The sequence below is a fragment of the Amphiura filiformis genome, chromosome 4 (genome assembly GCF_039555335.1).
Source record: "Amphiura filiformis chromosome 4, Afil_fr2py, whole genome shotgun sequence".
NCBI classification, from domain to species: Eukaryota; Metazoa; Echinodermata; class Ophiuroidea; order Amphilepidida; family Amphiuridae; genus Amphiura; species Amphiura filiformis.
Genome location: NC_092631.1, coordinates 39,209,202 through 39,230,203, shown reverse-complemented (window position 1 = coordinate 39,230,203; position 21,002 = coordinate 39,209,202). Strand labels below are relative to the sequence as shown.

At 38.0% G+C, this 21,002-nt stretch overlaps 1 protein-coding gene across 1 annotated transcript in view; it reads left to right on the top strand.

Annotated features, from left to right (window-relative positions):
• LOC140150874 (uncharacterized) overlaps window positions 1-21,002 on the top strand; it is a 164,835-nt gene that overhangs the window by 105,878 nt on the left and 37,955 nt on the right. The window contains 11 exon segments of the mRNA XM_072173022.1: window positions 4,284-4,496; window positions 6,174-6,194; window positions 11,733-11,986; window positions 13,638-13,757; window positions 14,502-14,960; window positions 16,101-16,274; window positions 16,809-17,054; window positions 17,775-17,936; window positions 18,133-18,291; window positions 18,920-19,279; window positions 20,520-20,814. Of these exon segments, the coding sequence (XP_072029123.1) occupies window positions 4,284-4,496; window positions 6,174-6,194; window positions 11,733-11,986; window positions 13,638-13,757; window positions 14,502-14,960; window positions 16,101-16,274; window positions 16,809-17,054; window positions 17,775-17,936; window positions 18,133-18,291; window positions 18,920-19,279; window positions 20,520-20,814 (2,463 nt within the window).

The following is a 21,002-nucleotide window of genomic DNA, read 5'->3' as shown; positions in this document are numbered from 1 at the left end:
GGCTAGAAATGGGTAATGTCAACAGACTTGCAGATTGAAATGCACAAGATGCAAGGTATGGCTAGAAATGGGTAATGTCAACAGACTTGCAGATTGAAATGCACAAGATGCAAGGTATGGCTAGAAATGGGTAATGTCAACAGACTTGCAGATTGAAATGCACAAGATGCAAGGTATGGCTAGAAATGGGTAATGTCAACAGACTTGCAGATTGAAATGCACAAGATGCAAGGTATGGCTAGAAATGGGTAATGTCAACAGACTTGCAGATTGAAATGCACAAGATGCAAGGTATGGCTAGAAATGGGTAATGTCAACAGACTTGCAGATTGAAATGCACAAGATACAAGGTATGGCTAGAAATGGGTAATGTCAACAGACTTGCAGATTGAAATGCACAAGATACAAGGTATGGCTAGAAATGGGTAATGTCAACAGACTTGCAGATTGAAATGCACAAGATACAAGGTATGGCTTGACAACAGCCTTGCAGATTGAAATGCACAAGATACAAGGTATGGCTAGAAATGGGTAATGTCAACAGACTTGCAGATTGAAATGCACAAGATACAAGGTATGGCTAGAAATGGGTAATGTCAACAGACTTGCAGATTGAAATGCACAAGATGCAAGGTATGGCTAGAAATGGGTAATGTCAACAGACTTGCAGATTGAAATGCACAAGATACAAGGTATGGCTAGAAATGGGTAATGTCAACAGACTTGCAGATTGAAATGCACAAGATGCAAGGTATGGCTAGAAATGGGTAATGTCAACAGACTTGCAGATTGAAATGCACAAGATGCAAGGTATGGCTAGAAATGGGTAATGTCAACAGACTTGCAGATTGAAATGCACAAGATGCAAATGCAAAGATGCAAGGGATGGCTAGAAAGGGGTGGTAATGTCAACAGACTTGCAGATTGAAATGCACAAGATACAAGGTATGGCTAGAAATGGGTAATGTCAACAGACTTGCAGATTGAAATGCACAAGATACAAGGTATGGCTAGAAATGGGTAATGTCAACAGACTTGCAGATTGAAATGCACAAGATACAAGGTATGGCTAGAAATGGGTAATGTCAACAGACTTGCAGATTGAAATGCACAAGATGCAAGGTATGGCTAGAAATGGGTAATGTCAACAGACTTGCAGATTGAAATGCACAAGATGCAAGGTATGGCTAGAAATGGGTAATGTCAACAGACTTGCAGATTGAAATGCACAAGATGCAAGGTATGGCTAGAAATGGGTAATGTCAACAGACTTGCAGATTGAAATGCACAAGATACAAGGTATGGCTAGAAATGGGTAATGTCAACAGACTTGCAGATTGAAATGCACAAGATACAAGGTATGGCTAGAAATGGGTAATGTCAACAGACTTGCAGATTGAAATGCACAAGATGCAAGGTATGGCTAGAAATGGGTAATGTCAACAGACTTGCAGATTGAAATGCACAAGATACAAGGTATGGCTAGAAATGGGTAATGTCAACAGACTTGCAGATTGAAATGCACAAGATACAAGGTATGGCTAGAAATGGGTAATGTCAACAGACTTGCAGATTGAAATGCACAAGATGCAAGGTATGGCTAGAAATGGGTAATGTCAACAGACTTGCAGATTGAAATGCACAAGATACAAGGTATGGCTAGAAATGGGTAATGTCAACAGACTTGCAGATTGAAATGCACAAGATACAAGGTATGGCTAGAAATGGGTAATGTCAACAGACTTGCAGATTGAAATGCACAAGATACAAGGTATGGCTAGAAATGGGTAATGTCAACAGACTTGCAGATTGAAATGCACAAGATGCAAGGTATGGCTAGAAATGGGTAATGTCAACAGACTTGCAGATTGAAATGCACAAGATGCAAGGTATGGCTAGAAATGGGTAATGTCAACAGACTTGCAGATTGAAATGCACAAGATGCAAGGTATGGCTAGAAATGGGTAATGTCAACAGACTTGCAGATTGAAATGCACAAGATACAAGGTATGGCTAGAAATGGGTAATGTCAACAGACTTGCAGATTGAAATGCACAAGATGCAAGGTATGGCTAGAAATGGGTAATGTCAACAGACTTGCAGATTGAAATGCACAAGATGCAAGGTATGGCTAGAAATGGGTAATGTCAACAGACTTGCAGATTGAAATGCACAAGATACAAGGTATGGCTAGAAATGGGTAATGTCAACAGACTTGCAGATTGAAATGCACAAGATACAAGGTATGGCTAGAAATGGGTAATGTCAACAGACTTGCAGATTGAAATGCACAAGATACAAGGTATGGCTAGAAATGGGTAATGTCAACAGACTTGCAGATTGAAATGCACAAGATGCAAGGTATGGCTAGAAATGGGTGGTATTGTCAACAGACTTGCAGATTGAAATGCACAAGATACAAGGTATGGCTAGAAATGGGTGGTAATGTCATGTCAAGTAAGCTCAATCGATAAGGTGTTCAACTATGGTGTGAGAGGTGGCGGAGTCAAACCCTGGTGATGGTTTAGTATACTCTTGTGGAAAAATTGAGTTGGCTTGAAATTCCCCTGGACAAGGAACTTGTTGCTAATTGTCTTGTTGTAACCCGTACAAAACGTGGGAGTGCTGATCCTGTCTGTGAAGGTCAATTGTGAAATAGGGGTGTGCGCTTCTAAGCAGAGTCCCTGAGTTTTTTCCCTTTTTTTTAATGATCGCTAATATCAGAGCACAGTAAACTATTCTTGATCAGACTATCAGAGTAGTTTGCGCATTTGAAATCAGTTGATGATCTGTAAAATAAAGAGCCTTGATAAGACCGACGATGTCCCACCAATTAACCTTTTGAAAACCAAACTAATGACATAATCATTAGAGTGCAAACTGAAAACTTGGAGATGATAATGGTGGGAAAATGTGGGCAATACAGCAAGCTCCTTGCCGGGAAATTTTGCATTTTGGAGGGAAATTTATCCTCTTTAGATAAAGAAATACATAAGAAATAGAGGGAAATTCTGCCCTGCAAGAGGGAAATTTGAGTGGGCTTGGCAGGAAATAACCATTTTTTTCAAGGTCTGCAGTTCTTCCTTGAGCGACTTGTCAGGTCAGGATTAGGCAATTGCTCTAAGCATTGGTTTATAGAGTTAGAGGTAATAGAATCAAATGTTGTCCCCTGGCCTGTCATGTATCTGTGTGTGATTCCCTCAATAATTAAGGTGGAATCTCCCCGGTTTGGGTGAGCTGGAATCTAAAGCGTGTATAGGTAAACTTAGTGAATGAAACTTCCCATAACTAGGTGGCATGTATACCTTAAACAAATTTGATTCAAATCCAGTACTCAGATTGTTGGTCATATGACCTGTTGCAATGGTAATGGCCGCCATATTGGATTTGGTAAATTTCAAAGGTAGAGACCTTTGGAACATGATATCTCAAAAAGTGTTTTATCAATCAAAATGAAATTTTGGGAATGTGTTCTTCATAGACAGGACTCGAATTTGAACTAGAATTATGATAATCATGTGATGTCTTTGGGGTCTACCAGGAGGTCAAAGGTCAAATTCAAAATTTAATAATTATTGTTGTATGCTATTTTGATGCTGCCATAGCAACAACATAGTTCCCAAGCTTGGAATTAAAAACTTCTAGTTCAATTTAAAGCCCTGCATATCAGCAACACTCAGTTCAAATTTGAAGTCCATACCTCAAATACTTTTTGAGATATCATGTTCCGTGTGGACATGTGTTCGCGAAAAAAATGTTTTCGAGCTATCAGCAATTGAGTGAATTTTAGTCTAGAAACACTGTTTTTAGGATTTTGTATATTTTAGAAACATTGTTTTATTATAATTTTGATTTGGAAAAGACACACTTGAATTATCACAAATAATAGTAAAGATTAGAGGTCAAAATCCTGATTATTTTTTGAGATATGATTTTAAAATACATAAGAATTAATTTTTTTAAATTTGCCTTGCGAAGTTACATTTTTGAATATAACTTTTGAATGGAAGCTCCGATTGTTGTCAAACAAAAAGCAAAAGAAAGGTATTTTTGTCCTTAATTCCAATTTGTAAAGTTAATATTTTTGCCCACAACCGGGGAGATTCCACCTTAACCATGTTGTAGGGCAGGTTGATCTAAGGTTGTGGGCTCGAATCCTGTCACAGCTACTTGGGCAACACACTTTATCTTGTGTGTCCCACTCCACCCAGGTATAAAATGGGGAGCTGGTCTAAAGTACTATATGTAAACGAATGCATTAATTAATTAATTTTTTATTTCAGGACTACTTGAAGGACTTGAGGCCGAGAAGCAAGAGTACGAAGAAGCCATCGCCAACTCTGAACTGGGCAGACACGACCTAGCCACAGAGCTGAGTGCAGTCCAAGAAAGATTAGAGGCATTGGAGAGTGAACACAAGAACCTACAAGAAGAAAGAGAACAGATTGAACAACAGAAAGTCATCATCGCTGAGAAGCTGGGAGCTGATGATCTAGGTATGTGTAACAGGTGGCCTTCTTAAAGGACACACTGCAATCATTTTTTCTTTTGAGGGGGATTTTAATTTTAAAGTGAGACTTGATCAAACAAAGTTGATATTGAGGTATGTGAAGCACTTGTAGCTTTCTTGCAATTAAATCTCTAGCACTAGAAATTATACAAAAATTTTCCTATTTAACCAGTTAGTTTGTTACTGGGGTATGTGCACATGGGATGCTTGGACTGAAACTTGCTGAAATGGTAACTGGGTTATTGTGATCAACTTTTTGTAGGAAAATGGAAGTACTAGTACACATTGAATTTTTTGTTACCATGGTATTTGGAGCAAGGTAGACTCTGAAAAGGTCATTTGATTTGGTTACATGTCACAATTTTTCTTCGTCTCAAGTAAGTTCCTGTTATTGGCTCGCATAAATTGCTACTGGTTGAAAGAACTGGATGACTGACTAGCAGATTTAGCACTTTTTTGAGAACCAGTAGAGTTAATTGACAGATTTTATGATTTTGAAAGGATCTTATAATATTGGACAGGATTAAATGGCTGAAAAAGAGGAAGATCATCTATTTGAACGCAAAATTAATTTTTTAAGTACTCAAAGTCAAATACCTACTCAGTGAGCGAATGTTGCATTGTGCTATAATAGGTAGAGATTGGCATCACATAATTCATCTAATGCGCTATTCCAGTTGAAATCCATACACCCTATGGAAGACATGATCTTAATATCCCACACAGGGGGGTGTAGACTTCAAATGGAGTCACCCATTCAGGTAACCCCATTTGAAATTCACACTCCCTGTGTGGAAGATTAAGGTCTTGTCTTCCATAGGGGGTGTATGGATTTCAATTGGAATAACCCAGTGTTTGATCAGGTCTTACTGTGCTTGGTGTGGTGTGGACTAATAATGGGAATATCATCCATGGGCGGGAAAAACCTCCTATGTGTCTTTGGCCCTTAAACATGTTTAAAACAAAACTGTGTATAGGTTACATACGAGGTTTTGCTTTAAACATATTCAGGGGCCAAAGATACATTGGAGGTTTTTCCTGCCCATGGATAAGACCCTTTGCACCGTTATCTCAAAATGAGGTTCTTCTTGGATAGTGCGCACTGTTTGTGCATACGCCTTACATATGTATGCTTAATTTAGTGTACACATTTTGTTATAGCATTCCAGCGCATTGTGTAAAAGCCTGCAAGAAACTTGCATTTGCAAGATACAAAATACACCTTTGGGTATTATGTTTGCATGGAGAACCTCATTTGGGTAGCAGATATGTGCAAAGGGTTTTATAGAAATGGTTTCAACATTCTTTATTAACTTTGAGTTCTACTGGAGTCATTTCTTGACTAAAATGAGGAAACTTTGGAATATAAACCTGAAATCAGAACAAAATGGAAAACAAAATTAAATGGCAAGACTCAACTCTCATTGGAGGTGCGCTTTAACTTGTGACTCGATTTTCACTTTGCATATTGGGAAATTCACACTACCTGCAAGCACCTATTAATATTATCAACTTTTAGGTATTTTTCATGAACGATTCTTGAGGTTATGTGTATCAAATGGGGTGGTTGTCAAAATGCAGTTTTATAAGTTATTTGGAAAATAATATAGCATTGTATTCCATTTCTGAATTCTGTGTATTCTCTTGATTATACTGTCTATAGATAAACTACAACAAATGCAAGGTTAGTTCTGTAATCCTACTGCTTGATATACGCTAACCAAAAAGAAATGGGTTGTTGCATGTTAGAAAACAGGGATGTAAGTTTTCAGGCTTTTACCTGAATTCAGGCTTTCTGTGTAGTCCATATTTACGCAATTTCTTTTATTTTCAGCCTGTTTTAGGGCCATTCTGGTCATTTTCATGCTGGCAAAAGTGGGCTTTCATCCCTGGAAAGCAAACTTGTTGCAATTATTGAAAGAGTTAAATATTGAAAGAAAAACATAATGTTGGATTTATTTGAAGATAAAAATGTCCGTACAACATAAATTACTTATAATACAGCCATAATGATTCACAAAACACTGTAGAATTCTGTCTACAAGCATATATGCCTCAAAACAAGTGATTTTTTGATAAAAGAGACAAAAGACAGACACTCCCCAAAGCATTTCAATAGAGTGGTGTTGCAATAATACATGTTTGTACAACCACCTGTGTCGGTTATAGTTGCTCAAAACCCAAATATGTTTTTGTGGAGGGTGTCTGCTTTTCGTCTCTTTCATCAAATATTACCTCATTTAGAGGCATATATGCTTGTAGATTGAATTATGTGGTATTTAATATGATTTGAGAATGGACAAAATAAATTGTAAACTTGGTTCCTTTCCTGTGCCTTCTGAAATGTGTTCTTTCGCTCTTAATTCAGTCTATTGGCCAGATTCGTTCGAAACAGATGAGATGGGTGCTAATGATGAAGACTGATCAAGTTGCTTCACATTTGACTTTTTCAGTCAAGGGTTTCAGTTTTCAGGTTCATATTTTTCAGTTCTGTTTTCCCTGCATGAGGCATTTGCGTTTTGAGAACTTTCAAACTTTTTATCTTCAACTTGGTAGCACCCCTAGACCTTAACTTTATCTTCAACTCTCAAGCACCCCCAAATTCTTTATCTTCAACTTGCTATCTAGCAACCCTAAACCCTTTTTGTGGCTGTATTATAAGTTAATTATGTTGATCTTTATGACAGTTTTGCATCAAAGGAATCAATTTTGTCATCTGCAGAAGAACCCACTTCCCCATTGCATATGTTGAACAAAGCATTTGCATAACGTGCAACAACCCTTTATTTTTTGCTAGCGTAAAACTAAACTTTCATAATAATCATTGTCATGTTTAATCCTAACCACATCTTCTTCCAGCCAGTTTTTATTCCTCCATACAAGCCACTGCTTCATATAGCTTTGGTAGTTTATAGATTTGTCATTATGTTTGCACAAAAACTGGCTCCAAGTTAACTGGTGTTTTCTCTCTGAGTAGGCATATAAATAAGCTCAGATGCGCTATAATCAAAGACAGGATTAAAAAGACTAGTTTGCGTCTGACGTCATCTGTCAATCAAACTCAGGCATGGTTTGTTTACGAGTGTTGTGATGATTGAGTTTCTGAATGCGGCGGTAAAAACAGTGTGCCTTATGGTTAATTTTGCATCTTCAAATATACAAACCATCTCAAAAGTTAGGTCTTAGTAATAGGACACTTTCTTTCCTGAAAGCACCATGTCAACAATGCCTAGAAAAGTTGCTTTTTGGCTTAAGTATCGTAATTTGTCGCCATTTTCTGCGATTCCTTTTCTCCGATCGGCACCAGATGAATCAACCTTCCTTTTACGCGCTATTGACAATCAAGGGTTGTGGGGAGTTTGATTGACAGTGATGTCAGATGCAAACTAGTCTTTTTAATTCTGTGTTAGATTTTCTTGGTGTCAGTAGGCTATTATACAATGTCATTGCTTTTAGCTTTTTGTTTATGTTCTGCACAGTCCTTATTTTGTTTTTCGTTGGATTAGAACATGGAGATGATTCTTTGAAAAGAGTTTTGATTTATTTTAACTGACAAATTAATGACATTCCTGATTTTTATATGAAGACTTCAGCAATTGAGTGATGAAGACTTCAGCAATTGAGTGCTGTTGCTGATGGCATGGGGTTGGGGACTTTGTAACATGTCCTCTATAATAAAAAAATTAAGCTGTCAATCAAACTCGGAAACAGTTTGCTTACCATTTGTTGTGATGATTGAAATTTCTGAGCTGTGTTAAAACATCTAGCTGTATGGTTAATTTTTCAACTTAAGTTAAACATACAAACCATGTCAAAAGTTGGTCATATAGTGATAAAAAACTTTCCTATAGCCATGTCAACTATGCCTAGAAAAGTTGCTTTTTGCCTTGTAAAATTATCGACATAGCCATTTCCTGTGATTCCTTTTATCCGGGGCGATGATTGACAGGATCGTCAGACGGGAGCTAGTTTTTATATACTTTTGTATAGCACTTGGGTGGGGGTGAGCTGATGTGGTAGGTGGTCCTTGAAAATCGCACCCTTCATAACATTTTGACTATAATAAAAATATGGTTAGGATAGGTGTACATTGTATGTAATTTGTTCATAGATGGGGTAAGAGGAATTTGATACGGTCTTGAAATGGGTTATACATTTTGGTACAATCACACGACCATAAAAGATTTGCAATGCTCCGCAGCACCTTTCAACTAAAAAATGGCAATTCCATTTGAGAACCACACTCCTCTGGAATGGAAGGTTTTGGAACCCAACCCAATATTAGCAGTATTAAAGCCCTTCCAACAATGCTCATCCAAAACAGTGAAAATGGTAAGATGGTGTAAAAAGTTTTTTGAAAAAAAAAAAAAAGGGACTACATTATGTTTACAGTATTTCAAAATTGTTCAGTTTTTAGCTGGATTTTACCCGTAAATGGGCTATTCTAGTTTAAATCCGTACACCCCCTATGGAAGATATGTCCTTAATCTCCCATACAGGGAGTGTGAATTTAAAATGGAGTTACCTGAATGGGTGACTAGATTCACAATTCACACCCCCTGTGTGGAAGATTAAAGGTCATGCCTTCCATAGCAGCCTGTTTAGCCCAATGTGCAAAAGTCCCACAAAAAAGATTGATTATAATGGTGCAACCACAATTGAGATGGTTTCATCTTCAAATGGAATTGCCCAAATGCATGCAATGTAAATAACCAAAGAATTTAGGTTACAGAAAAAGGAAAAAAAAGAATATTAGAAAAGTTACTATGCTTCTTCATTACAATGGACTGTTCCATTTTTAAAGTCCACACTACCCCTGTGGATGATTTGAGAAATATCTTTCACAGGGGGAGTATGAATTTCAAATGGAATGAACACAGCTCCATTAGAATTTCATAAACCCTCTGAGAAAGATTCAATGTGAATCTTCAATAAATGGAGGGCGAGTTTCAAATGGAACTGCCTAAAGTGTTCTATCCATTTTAAATTCATACTCCAAATCTTCCACAGTGGTAGTATGGATTTTAAATGGACCAATGCAGCCTAAGACATCGTTAACTTTACTGGATAGAGTTTGTAACATTGATTAATTAACAATATTTTTGTTTGTTAAGTTCTGCTTTTGTTTTAGTTGCATTTTGAATAGACTAAATTCATTTTGATTTCTACAAATGTAACTGTAGTCCATTTGGCTCCCTCAAGAGAGTGAAGTCAGTACTTGTCCGAGTTACTTTGGGCGTGTACATGTGTACCGCCTTTGGTAGCACTTGTAAATGTGCCAGTTCTTTGAGTCAACACAGTTAATATTAAGCGCATAGGAGCATGCACTGACATCACTCTCTTGAGGAAGACAAGTGGACTATGGTAAAGTGTAACAATTAACTACTAAAATAGATTTACTCATTTATGTAAAATTAAATAACTTAAGTGGTGCCAGTTTGCTTTGTTTATGAGAGTTGTGTAACCCCCCCCCAAAAAAAGAAAGTCGGTCTCAGACACCCGCGCACATTGATATGTGAACTCCAATAAACGGTTAGCGCTACGCGTTGGCTGTAAAAGTTTTAAGATATTTTCTCAAAATATCAAGAGCTGTCTCAAGAACTGATGAACCACTACTAGGTTTGTTTGTATTCATTTTAATGTATTTTTCATGCTGATTTAAAATATTTTGAATTTTTAAAGGAAGTTTAAAACTTGTCGGCTGCAGTTGACACCCTTGTGAAGAGGGAATAATTGAAATTTAGGGAGTATAGTTTATGTTCAATGGTAATAGATTAAGATAAATTTGTTTCGTGCATGCAGAGGAAGACAATTCTGAATTACAAATTGTTTGTATCATATGTGACGTGTCATGTCAAAAGGAGACACTTTTGGGCAGGTTATCAATTTTGAGGTTTTACATATCTTAAATATAGAGATATTTTGCTCCACACTGCGTTTTCACCAATGAAATCGGACATTCTTAAGTGAAGATATTGAGTTTGTAAGTTATGGTAGTATAAAATTGGAAATTGAGATATCGGCCTTTAAATATATTATTGACAATGTTGAGAGTAGGAATTACCTTGAAAAATGCCAGTTACATTCCGGTCTGAAACTATCGGACGATATTTTAAACATTAATAACATCACAAATTCGCAACAAACCCAAATTGTGAAAAAAATCACCCGGGCACATTTTTGGCTATTTCTCCATTTACGATCCTGCCCAAAAGTGTCCCCTTTTGACATGATACGTCACATATTAGGATGAAGTCCATAGCTTAAAAAATGTTGGCATTTAGGGGGAAATTTTTACATCTCCCAATAAAGAAATACATAAGAAAGTGTCGGACATTTGGCTTATCTTCCTTGGAAATAAACAAGTATTTGAAGGCCTGATGAAATCCATATGCTGCTCCAAGCTTCAAATGCTTTCAGCATACATGTACACTTAACACCCAGTCAGCTGTATTTTCCCATAGTTTAGCATTAGGGGACAAACCAAAGTTCATTGAAGCCCTGTAAACAAAACTAAAAAGATCGCTTTTCTCCCCGTCTGGAGGTGAGGAAAAATTACATCAATGTTCGTAAGAGTATATATGAGAGAGGTAAATCAACTTTTTGAACTCCGACCAAAACTAGCTCGCAGGACTTATCAATCTTTTGGTTTGTTCCCTTGTGTACAGCAGCCAGCATACATGTCATTGTGACCACAGCATATTGCTGAATAGAATACATTTATAAACCATCTGTATTGTTTTATTCTGTCAACAGAGGGCGTCATTTTTAACAGTGAAAAATGTTTTTTTGCTTTGATTGCTACTCGCACTTAGCAAATCACCTAAGGCATTTCACATGTTGGGTAATAACCGTTTGTAGTAAACTGTTATTCAGCATTTTGTAAAATATATTTAAATGTTGCTGAAACCCATAAGAACTACCTGCCGATTGGCCAAAATGAATATTGTGTCCAATTTTGAATTCGAACCAATCAAGAAGGGTATTAATAAAATCATCTGCAAATACAAGTTTGACCGTGAATAGTTTAACGCCTAGTCACAATTGGCTATTGAAAAGTGCATTTCAAGTTATCAATCAATCACAAATGCTGTTTGATGACCACTTAGTGTCTAGGGGGTTAAACATTTTAAGCTCTCACTGCTTAACCATTTGTTTCAAAGCCTCATCATTGTGTTCAACTTGTTCTTTATCGTTTGTAATTCGCTCCCTTTTCCTACAGGCCTATTGGAAGAAACCGTACGCCTACAACACCGAGTAGCTCAGCTTGCAGAAGAGAAACAGGAAGTAGAGACGCAGGCAGTGAAGAACAAGGAACGCTATGAATCGCAGATACATAACTTGGAGGGCTCTGTTGAGGAGCAGATATCAAAGAGCGAGAAACTGGCGGAGGAGAGGAAAGTGGAAATAGAGGATTTGCGAAAGCAGATCGAGATGGCCGAGAAACAGCAGAAAGGAAATAAGCAGTTCTTGGATGTAAGTGGAAGTGTGGACTTGACCATCTACTGAATATTTAAACTGCATCCATCACAATATGTGACGTGTCATGTCAAAAGCAGACACTTTTGGGCAGGATCGTAAATGGAGAAATAGCCAAAAATCTGCCAGGGGTTGATTTTTTCACAATTTGTGTTTGTTGCGAATTTGTGATGTTATTAATGTTTAAAATATTGTCTGATAGTTTCAGACCGGAATATAACTGGCATCTTGTATTTTTTGAGACATTTTTAAAGGTAATTCCTATTCCCAACATTGTCAATAATATTTTCAAAGGCCGATATCTCAATTTCCAATTTTATAATACCATAACTTACGAACTGAATATCTTCGCTTAGAAATGTCCGATTTCATTGGGGAAAACAGCGTTGTGGAGCAAAATATCTCTATATTTATGATATGTAAAAACCTCAAAATCGATAACCTGCCCAAAAGTGTCTGGTTTTGACATGACACGTCACATATGATCAAGCAGAATGTGTCATTCGTCAAGAAAAAAACTCAGCAGTTGAGACATTTAACATTATTAGGGCTATTCCATTTCAAATCCATACTACCCCTGTGAGGGGGAGTATGAATTTCAGATGGAATGAACACATTAGCAGTTCCATTTGCAACTCACTCTCCCATAGTGGAAGATTCAGGTTGAATCTTTCTCGGAGGATGTATGAAATTCAAATGGAGCTGCCTAATGTGTTCATTTCGTTTGAAATTCATACTCCACCTGTGCAAGATATTTCCAAAATCTTGCACAGGGGTAGTGTGGATTTTAAATGGAATAGCCCATTATAGTCTGTATATCATCCTCGAGTCAGTAAAGTAAAATCGAATTTTGAGATTTTTTTCAAAAACATAATTTTTGCAGGAATTTGTTATGCTAGCTGGAAGGTATGCAGACTATACAGGTGTACGCTCTAGTGAATCTTCCAAAATATTATGTACCATTCAAAATGCTTTGTATTACACATAAGTATGTTTTAAATAGTGAAGGGGTACAATTTTTTAGTTTTCACTCCTTGAGTCAAGCAAAATGCTTAAAAACATGTGTTTCATATACACCAGGCTCAAAAAGAAACTCGTCAGTTATATTCATCCTTGCTGTTCAATAACTTGATAATTTTGGATTATTCTGAAGTATACATTTTGTTAATTGGACTTTGCTTTCTCATTTGACACCCTGTTCGTGAAAAACGAACACGAATTAACCAAGATATGAGCCTCCAAAGCCTCAAACCCCAAAAAGAAAAGTTGCATTTTCAACGGTTTTCAATGGGAACGCATCGTTGTATTGCACACAAGCACCACGGGCCAATCAATAAAGCACACAGTGTAACAGGCACAATTGAATTGTTAAATTTGCAACTTTTCATTTTGGGGTTTGAGAGTTTGGAGCGCATATCTTGGTCAATTCTTGCTCAATGTTCACGAACAGGGTGTCAAATGAGAAAGACAATTCCAATTAACAAAATGTATATTTCAGAATAATCCAAAATTATCAAGTTATTGAACAGCAAGGATGAATATAACTGACGAGTTTCTTTTTGTGCCTGGTGTAATCTTCCTCTTATTATGTATTATACATTTTAAAGATAGTTTTACATTCATCTTTTTTTCCACTGAATTTTGATAGCAACAAGCAATAGACAGAGAACAAGAAAGGGAGGAATTTCAGAGGGAGATAAATCGTTTAGAGGAAGATCTAAAAGCCAGAGACAAGACACCAGCCAATGTGGAACACCTACACAAAGAGGTTGGTATCATAATCAGTGTTGCCAAAACTGCAGCCCAAATCACAGGGCAAAGCACAAAGGCTAATAAATGCTCTTAAAATGGAACAAAGTAGTTTGTGACCATTCATGCGACCCCATATGTTGATCTTGCGACCCTGTATTTTGAGCTTGTGACCCATGTTTTAGCTTGCAACCCTGTATTTTGAGTTTGCGACCGCATATTTTGAGTTTACAACCCCATGTTTTGACCTTTGGACCCCATATTTCGAACTCGCTAGCCCTTAATTTAAGCTTGTGACCACATATTTTGAGCTTGCGACCCCATGTTTTGAGCTCCAGGGATTAAGCAAGTGGAGTGTGAAATTTGTTTAATGGTCTCCAAGCAGGTGTGTGTGTGTGTAGCAGTTGTGTGTCTCTAAGCAGTTGCGTATATATACCTGCAAAAGTGCAAAATATTTAATATATAAACAAGTTAAACAACAGCTTTAACTGACATTGAACTCAAGCCTCTTGTAATTGGATTTTGCAGCTTGGCACCCAAGTTTATCTATCAAATCATTGGTGCCATCACTTTTTTCAGACAAACTTTCACGCAAACTATGCCAGGGCAAGACTTGTAAATATATTAAATAATGACCCTTGGGTAACCCACACCACCAGAAATTCTAAATGGGTACCATAGGGACGGGCACCACGAGCCCACCCAAATATCCCAGCCTTAATTTAAGTATGCTTACTCATGGTTTTACTTTGAACCCTCGCAGATACAAGAATTAAAAGAAGAACTGAATGAAGGCCAAGAGGCACTAAATCAATCAGAAAACAAACTCCTCCAGCTTGAGCGAGAGATCACATGGAAGGAAGACACGGCGCAAGAACTCACCAGTCAGATCAAAGACCTGGAGCGTCAGCTGGAGAACCGCGCCGGGCTAGAGCAGGAATCAACAGCGAAACTCAGCGAACTGGAGAAAGAAGTTGCCACGTTACGGCAAGCTGAAGAGGAATTCGGTCACGAGAAGGAGGCACTTCAACAGCAGCTTTACGACAGTCTGATGCAATTGTCTGCGGTGCAATCCAAGATGGATGCCATCAAGCAGGGTTTGGATGGTGCCGATGGTGCGGCGGGAGGAATGAATGGGTCGGCGGAGAACATGCGGTCTGAGGTGACGCTTGTTAAGCAGCTGGAGGAAGATAAAGAAGCGTTAGAAAGGAAAGATAGAGAGGTAGGATTACAGGGAAAACAGGCTTTTCCATTTGAAATCTACAGACCTGAAACTTTTCCTCTTTTTAGCTGATTTCCTCTTTTTTCATTCCTGAAATTTACACATCATTTGTTATTTTCAGCCCAATTTGAGCTTTTTTAGCATGATTTGACACTATTTTCCTTTTCTTTTATAGCATTTTCCTCTTTTTTCACAACTAGTCAGTTTAAAGTCTGAATCTACCATACCCCTGTATGATTTAAGAATAGTCTTTCCACAGAGGGAGTATGTTTTCCAAATGGAATTGGCTAGGGTTAATTATTTTGAAACCCATACTCCCTCTGTATATTCGCTTCATGTGTTCAAATGGAAGTTACCCAGTTGCCAGGGTTTCTTCTTCAACAGCTACATAAAATCCTTGAATCGGTGTAAGTTAGTAGTTCAGATGAATTTCTTGTGCTGGAAATCACAGGTGGTGGTCGCCGTGCATTCTCTAAATTCAGTAAATTTCCATCGTCAACCGTGTAATTGAATGGGATTATTTTGAAATTTTAAAACGCTTGGAATATCACAAACAAATAGGCCTAGGCCCTATGTTAATAAATAATATAAATACAAGCTAAAACCGTTGGTGTTTGATAATGAACCCCACAAAACTAACCGAGTATATGGAAAATGTCATACGGCCGGGCTCGATCATGCCACTCGCCGCCTGGGAAATCAGTGATCTTACTGTATTTTTTTAATCCATCTGTTGTGAAAAAAGACACTTTGGTTTGTTGTTTGGTGCCTTTCATCAGGGAATATATCAATTTAGTTCCTTTTTCAAATGTCATATTCATACAACAAAGTAATTATAGAAATAAAACAACTGTACAAAATGTTAATTGGGCTATTCCATTTAAAAACCACACCACCCTGTGGAAGATGTTAGAAATATCTTCCACAGAGGGGGTGTGAATTTCAAATGGAATGAACATATTAGATAGCTCCATTTAAATTTCTCTGAGAAAGATTCAATGAATCTTCCACAGAGCAAGGGTGAGTTTCAAATAAAGTTGGTTGATGTGCTAATTCCATTTGAAATTCATACTCCCCATGGAAGATTTTGGAAAGAGTGAGTGGACTTTTAATGGATTTGCCTATTGAATTTCTTATCAGATTGAGGACCTCGTAGAGCAGTTGGAGCAATTCCGAGAAGAGATTGTGAACAAGGAAGAGGAGATCTCCCAGCTGCAGCTTCAGTTGGAAGTGGCTGGCAGGGAACAAGATTCTGGCAGGGAAGACTTCCAGGAACAGCTGCAAGATGCACTCCAAGAAAATACCCACCTCAAGGTGAGGATGGTAAAGGACAATGTTTTCGATACGATATTAAAAATATCCAAAATAAATTAAGCATATGGAAAACAAAACAAAAAAATAACTTGGAATTTTATGGCCAACATGTAGTGTTAATTAGGAGTTAACACAGATATGCATGCAGGTGTCTGAGACAGACTTTCCTTTTTTGGGGCCTTAATTTTGAAAAGAAAACATTTTGCTCCAGATGCGTGTAATTTCCGTTTCCCTACCATGTTCTGCCGTTTAAGGTTTCATTGCTAATGCTGTGTGATACCTGTTTAGGCCATTTTGAAGTAGTGTTGAGTGTTACTATGCAACTATTCCTTTTTATGCATGAAGTACCAAAGCTCTCCAAATTTAAAATCCAATGCAGATTTCACCCTCTGGGTTTTCCTGCACTATACTTGGTCAAAATAAAATTGAGGTAATTTCTTTACACATAATTTAAATAATTTTCCTTGACAAATGCACACATACACATATTTTTTTGCCTTGTTATACTTGAATCTGTATGTTCTGTTTCTATAGGAACAAATTTCTTCTCAGCAAAATGAAATCCAATCGCTCACAAAACGTGAACTCAACCAGACACTACTAGACGAGAAGAACCAGGAGATTGATGAACTCTCGCAGCAAGTAGAAGATGTCCACAGGGAGTGCGACAGCGTCAAGGCACAGCTGGCTCTCAGAGAAGCAGAGGTTGCCGATCTTAGGAGCGATGAGCGCCCTCTTGCGGCCGCAGTGGGTCAAGAGGAAGCACAGGTGCAGGAACTGGTAAGGGTGATTGTGATTTGTGTTCTTTCTCCAGACCGTCAAGGAAGTGCTATTTGTACATGTGCACTCTCTATAGACCACTTGACATGTGACGTCATTGCCCAGCAGTATGTGTGGGAATTATGGCAATTTCCATTGTTCTTTGCCTTTTAAACCGCCCATCACATTTCATATAGTACAAGAAAGCCATTGAACAGTGTAGCGGTTCGTTCAAGCATATCGATAGACCATTCCCTCTCCTTTGTTGATAAACAATGATGTCAAGTGGTCTATAGTAAACAAAAATTTGTCAACTTATTTATTGATTTTTGAGATTTGCAAAAGCTTATATTTTGAGGGGAATTTACCTGTCCAATATCTCAAAATGTGAGAGAATGCTGATTTTCTGGTCCATATGCGGTGGACGGTCGTATCATAAACAATATAAACATGCAAGTAATCAGACAAGCGTGGTAGTGTTAGTCCTTGGCCGCCCATCTTTGAGTGTTTTTAATGGGCTATTCCAGTTGAAATCCTTATCTTCAACACAGGGAGTGTGAATTTCAAATGGGGTTACCTGAATGGGCGACTCCCATTTGAAATCTACACCCCATGTGTGGGAGATTAACGTCATGTCTATCATAAGGGGTGTATGGATTTCAACTGGAATAGCCCACTATTAAAGATGGCAGTCATTACAGTAACATTAATTGTTTCTCTTTACTATTCTTGCATCATTAGGACAACTTGAAAACGGAGTATGAAAACAAGCTGCGATCTTTGGAGAGAGAACTCAACGATCTGCGGGAAGCTCTGGATGAAGAACGAGGGCGCAATGTGCTTGAAGACCCTGATGTGACGGAAGCATTCGCTCAGATGCGCAGGGACCATGAGCAAGATAGGGTAATGCATATGTGTATTGACAAGGTGCAAAATATTGGTCCAAAAATTTCCAATTTTACAGTGAAAGATAAGGCTCACTTCATACCGCAATGATTGGCAATCTTTGTTTCAACAATTGTCATTGTGTTTTATTTGAAATCGTTATATTTTTGATTCAAAATTTTTACAAATTAAAATATTTTTTATTGGTTCACAGAGCAATTTAGAAACGGAAGCATCCGCCGCCAAGCAAATGTTGGGAGTCAGAGAGAGGGAGGTTGCACAACTAGAGGCACAGCTGGTACAGTTACGGCAGGTACATCCAGAGAGCTTCACTGGCAATCTGGAAATAGAGGAGCTCACTAAACAAATACAGGTCAGTGAATGATGTAAATGTGACAGAGGGAGGGAGTGCATATAGAAACACAGCTTGACTATTTTGCTGTGACCTGAGAACCAAGTATCAGGACTAGACAATGTATTGAAAATTTAACTTTTTGCATTTCCTTTCCACTGCATTATATGTATAAATTATTTAAAACTGTCATGGCGTGGGCTTGTGATTGAAATGTGGGTCCTTGTGAAGAGGAGTATGCTTAAGTCATCAAAGATTTAATTGTTTGGCCTCCCATTATGAAAATGAATGAGCTTATTTGCATATAGCATATTATTTGTATTTGCAAACCTTTGTGTGGGGCCACCTTAATTAAGAACTGCATAATTCTAGTTAATCATCATTTTGCTTATTTGTGACCGTACATACGAATGAGCCGTAAATATCCTCAATTGTATTCTGAGTTACAGTGTAAAATGGGCATGAAGGTCGTATTCATAGGTACCTCAATTTGGTGCTACGTGTACCTCATTTAATGAGATACACGTAGCACCAAATTGAAATACCTATGAATATGACCTTCATGCCCATTTTACACTGTAACTCAGAATACAATTGAGGACATTTACGGCTCATTAAAATGCTAATGGTCACATTTTAAATTAAACAGGACAAAGACACACAAATCATGGAACTCAAACTCCAAGTCGATGAACTTGAGGAAACAATGTTCCAGAGCCAACAACTAATGGACCAAACCCCGGCAAGCAGCGCCCGAGCCGAAACAGAAACTACGGCCTCGGAGGGCTCCATCGATCAGCTCCGACACGAGCATGAGCTGACAATAGCTGAGTTGAAACAAGAACATGCAGAAGCCATTGCGGAGTTGCGTCAGCGGCACGATGCGGAGTTGGTGCATCTGAAGGAGAAACATGAGAGCGATATGGAGCAGTTGAGGGAGTTGGAATCGAGATATGATCAGAGATTAGCAAGCCTGCAGGGACTGTCACCTGGGAAAACTTTGGAACAGGTAAATTCAGTTCTCAATATGCGATACAAAAAAGGGACATGAGTCAAATTGTTAAAAATATTCATTTCAAGGGTTTTTTTTGTTACTAGTCCTTCAAATCGCTACGTTTTGATGCAAACCCCATGTAAATTGAACTTCAGATTGCTTTTAAGCATCTTCTCATCCAAGAAGCTTTAAAAAGCTTCTTGGATGAGAAGATGATAGAATGGGTATTGAACTGAAGGCATATATATAATAACATCACTGCACTTCTCCATCATTAGCTCAGTTGGTAGAGCATCGGTCCAGTGATCCGAAGGTCTTAGGTTAAAATACTGGATGGTCAGTGCCATTTTTTCACTGGCTGTCATTTATGTCTGTGGAGAATTATGCTAAAAACCTAAAAAATCAATATTAGTGATGCAACATTAGACACATTCCCCTTAATCTTGTTACATATTAGATGATTATTTTGGGGAATAATGACTCACTGAAGTTTTGAGATATGAGCAAATAAACAGCATGAATATGAGGAGCAACTTCTGAGTTGCAGTTGCTAACCTCATAATTCTAACCATAACCCATAATCCTTACCCTAAACCTAATCTGAATCCTAACCTTAAAACCCTACATCTGAACCCTAATATCTATCTTTCGGAGGTAGCGACAGTTATTCTTGATCCTTCCCTTTTCTTCATTGTTATTGCTGTTGTTTTGACTGACACATACTTTTGTGGGTATCCAACAAGTCATATCAGTCTGTAGTTTCAAATTGAAGCGTAATAAATCAAGGGTTTAAAACAAGAATCGCCTATGCCAAAAACGGCATTTTGCGAAAAACAGGTTTTACAGTTTGTAGACAATTACGGCCTATGTCAAGCGTGCCTGGGATAACTAATGTGCTAGCCTACATTTAGTAACATGCAGCTATTGAATACTATGCATTGTAGGGTCATCAACCTCTCTAGTGCACATAATACATCACTGAACTCATTGTGTACCATAATTGTATGATTCAAATTATTTGTCAGTTTGGCTTTAAAAAATAAGTATCAACACAGACACTTTTGACTTTTCCTTGGGTCCCTCTATTTTCAATATTAGACTTACACACTTCTGGCAGAGAAAATATATCCATTGGCATACCTATATAGTAGACTTAGACTCACTCGATCTGTCTACTCATTGTTGCGTAAAATGGACATAGACAGGTCTGGTTTTAAGCATGCAATATTGTAAACAATATCTTCCACCCTTTCAGAAACTTGCCGAAATCAAACGAGAATTGACTGCGCAGCATCAGGAACACATCCGCGACATCCAGCAGAACATGGAGAAGGAATCCAACGGACTCTTGGAAGAGCTGAAAGCAGAACACAACCATCAGGTACAAGCCTTGGAAGAGCGCCACCAACATGAAGTGGAGGAAGCGGTTCTAAGAGTGAATCGTGATCTGTTGGCGGCTCACGCAGAGGAGATCACAAAGATTCAGGAAGATCACAGTCGGCAGCTGGAAAGGTTGATGACAGCAACTCCATCATTTTCAAGTGCTAGTGGTATGTACAGGGTGTCCCCAAAAAAAGTTGCATATTGATTTTTGAAAATAATTTTAAGTTCATGGTAACAAATAGGCCTATAAATTTCCTTTTCATGGCATAATCTATTTACCCTCTACTACTACCAGTACTGTGTGAATGTTAAGTTCACAATTTGCGTACTTTGCCCGCATTCCAGAGCAAGCTGT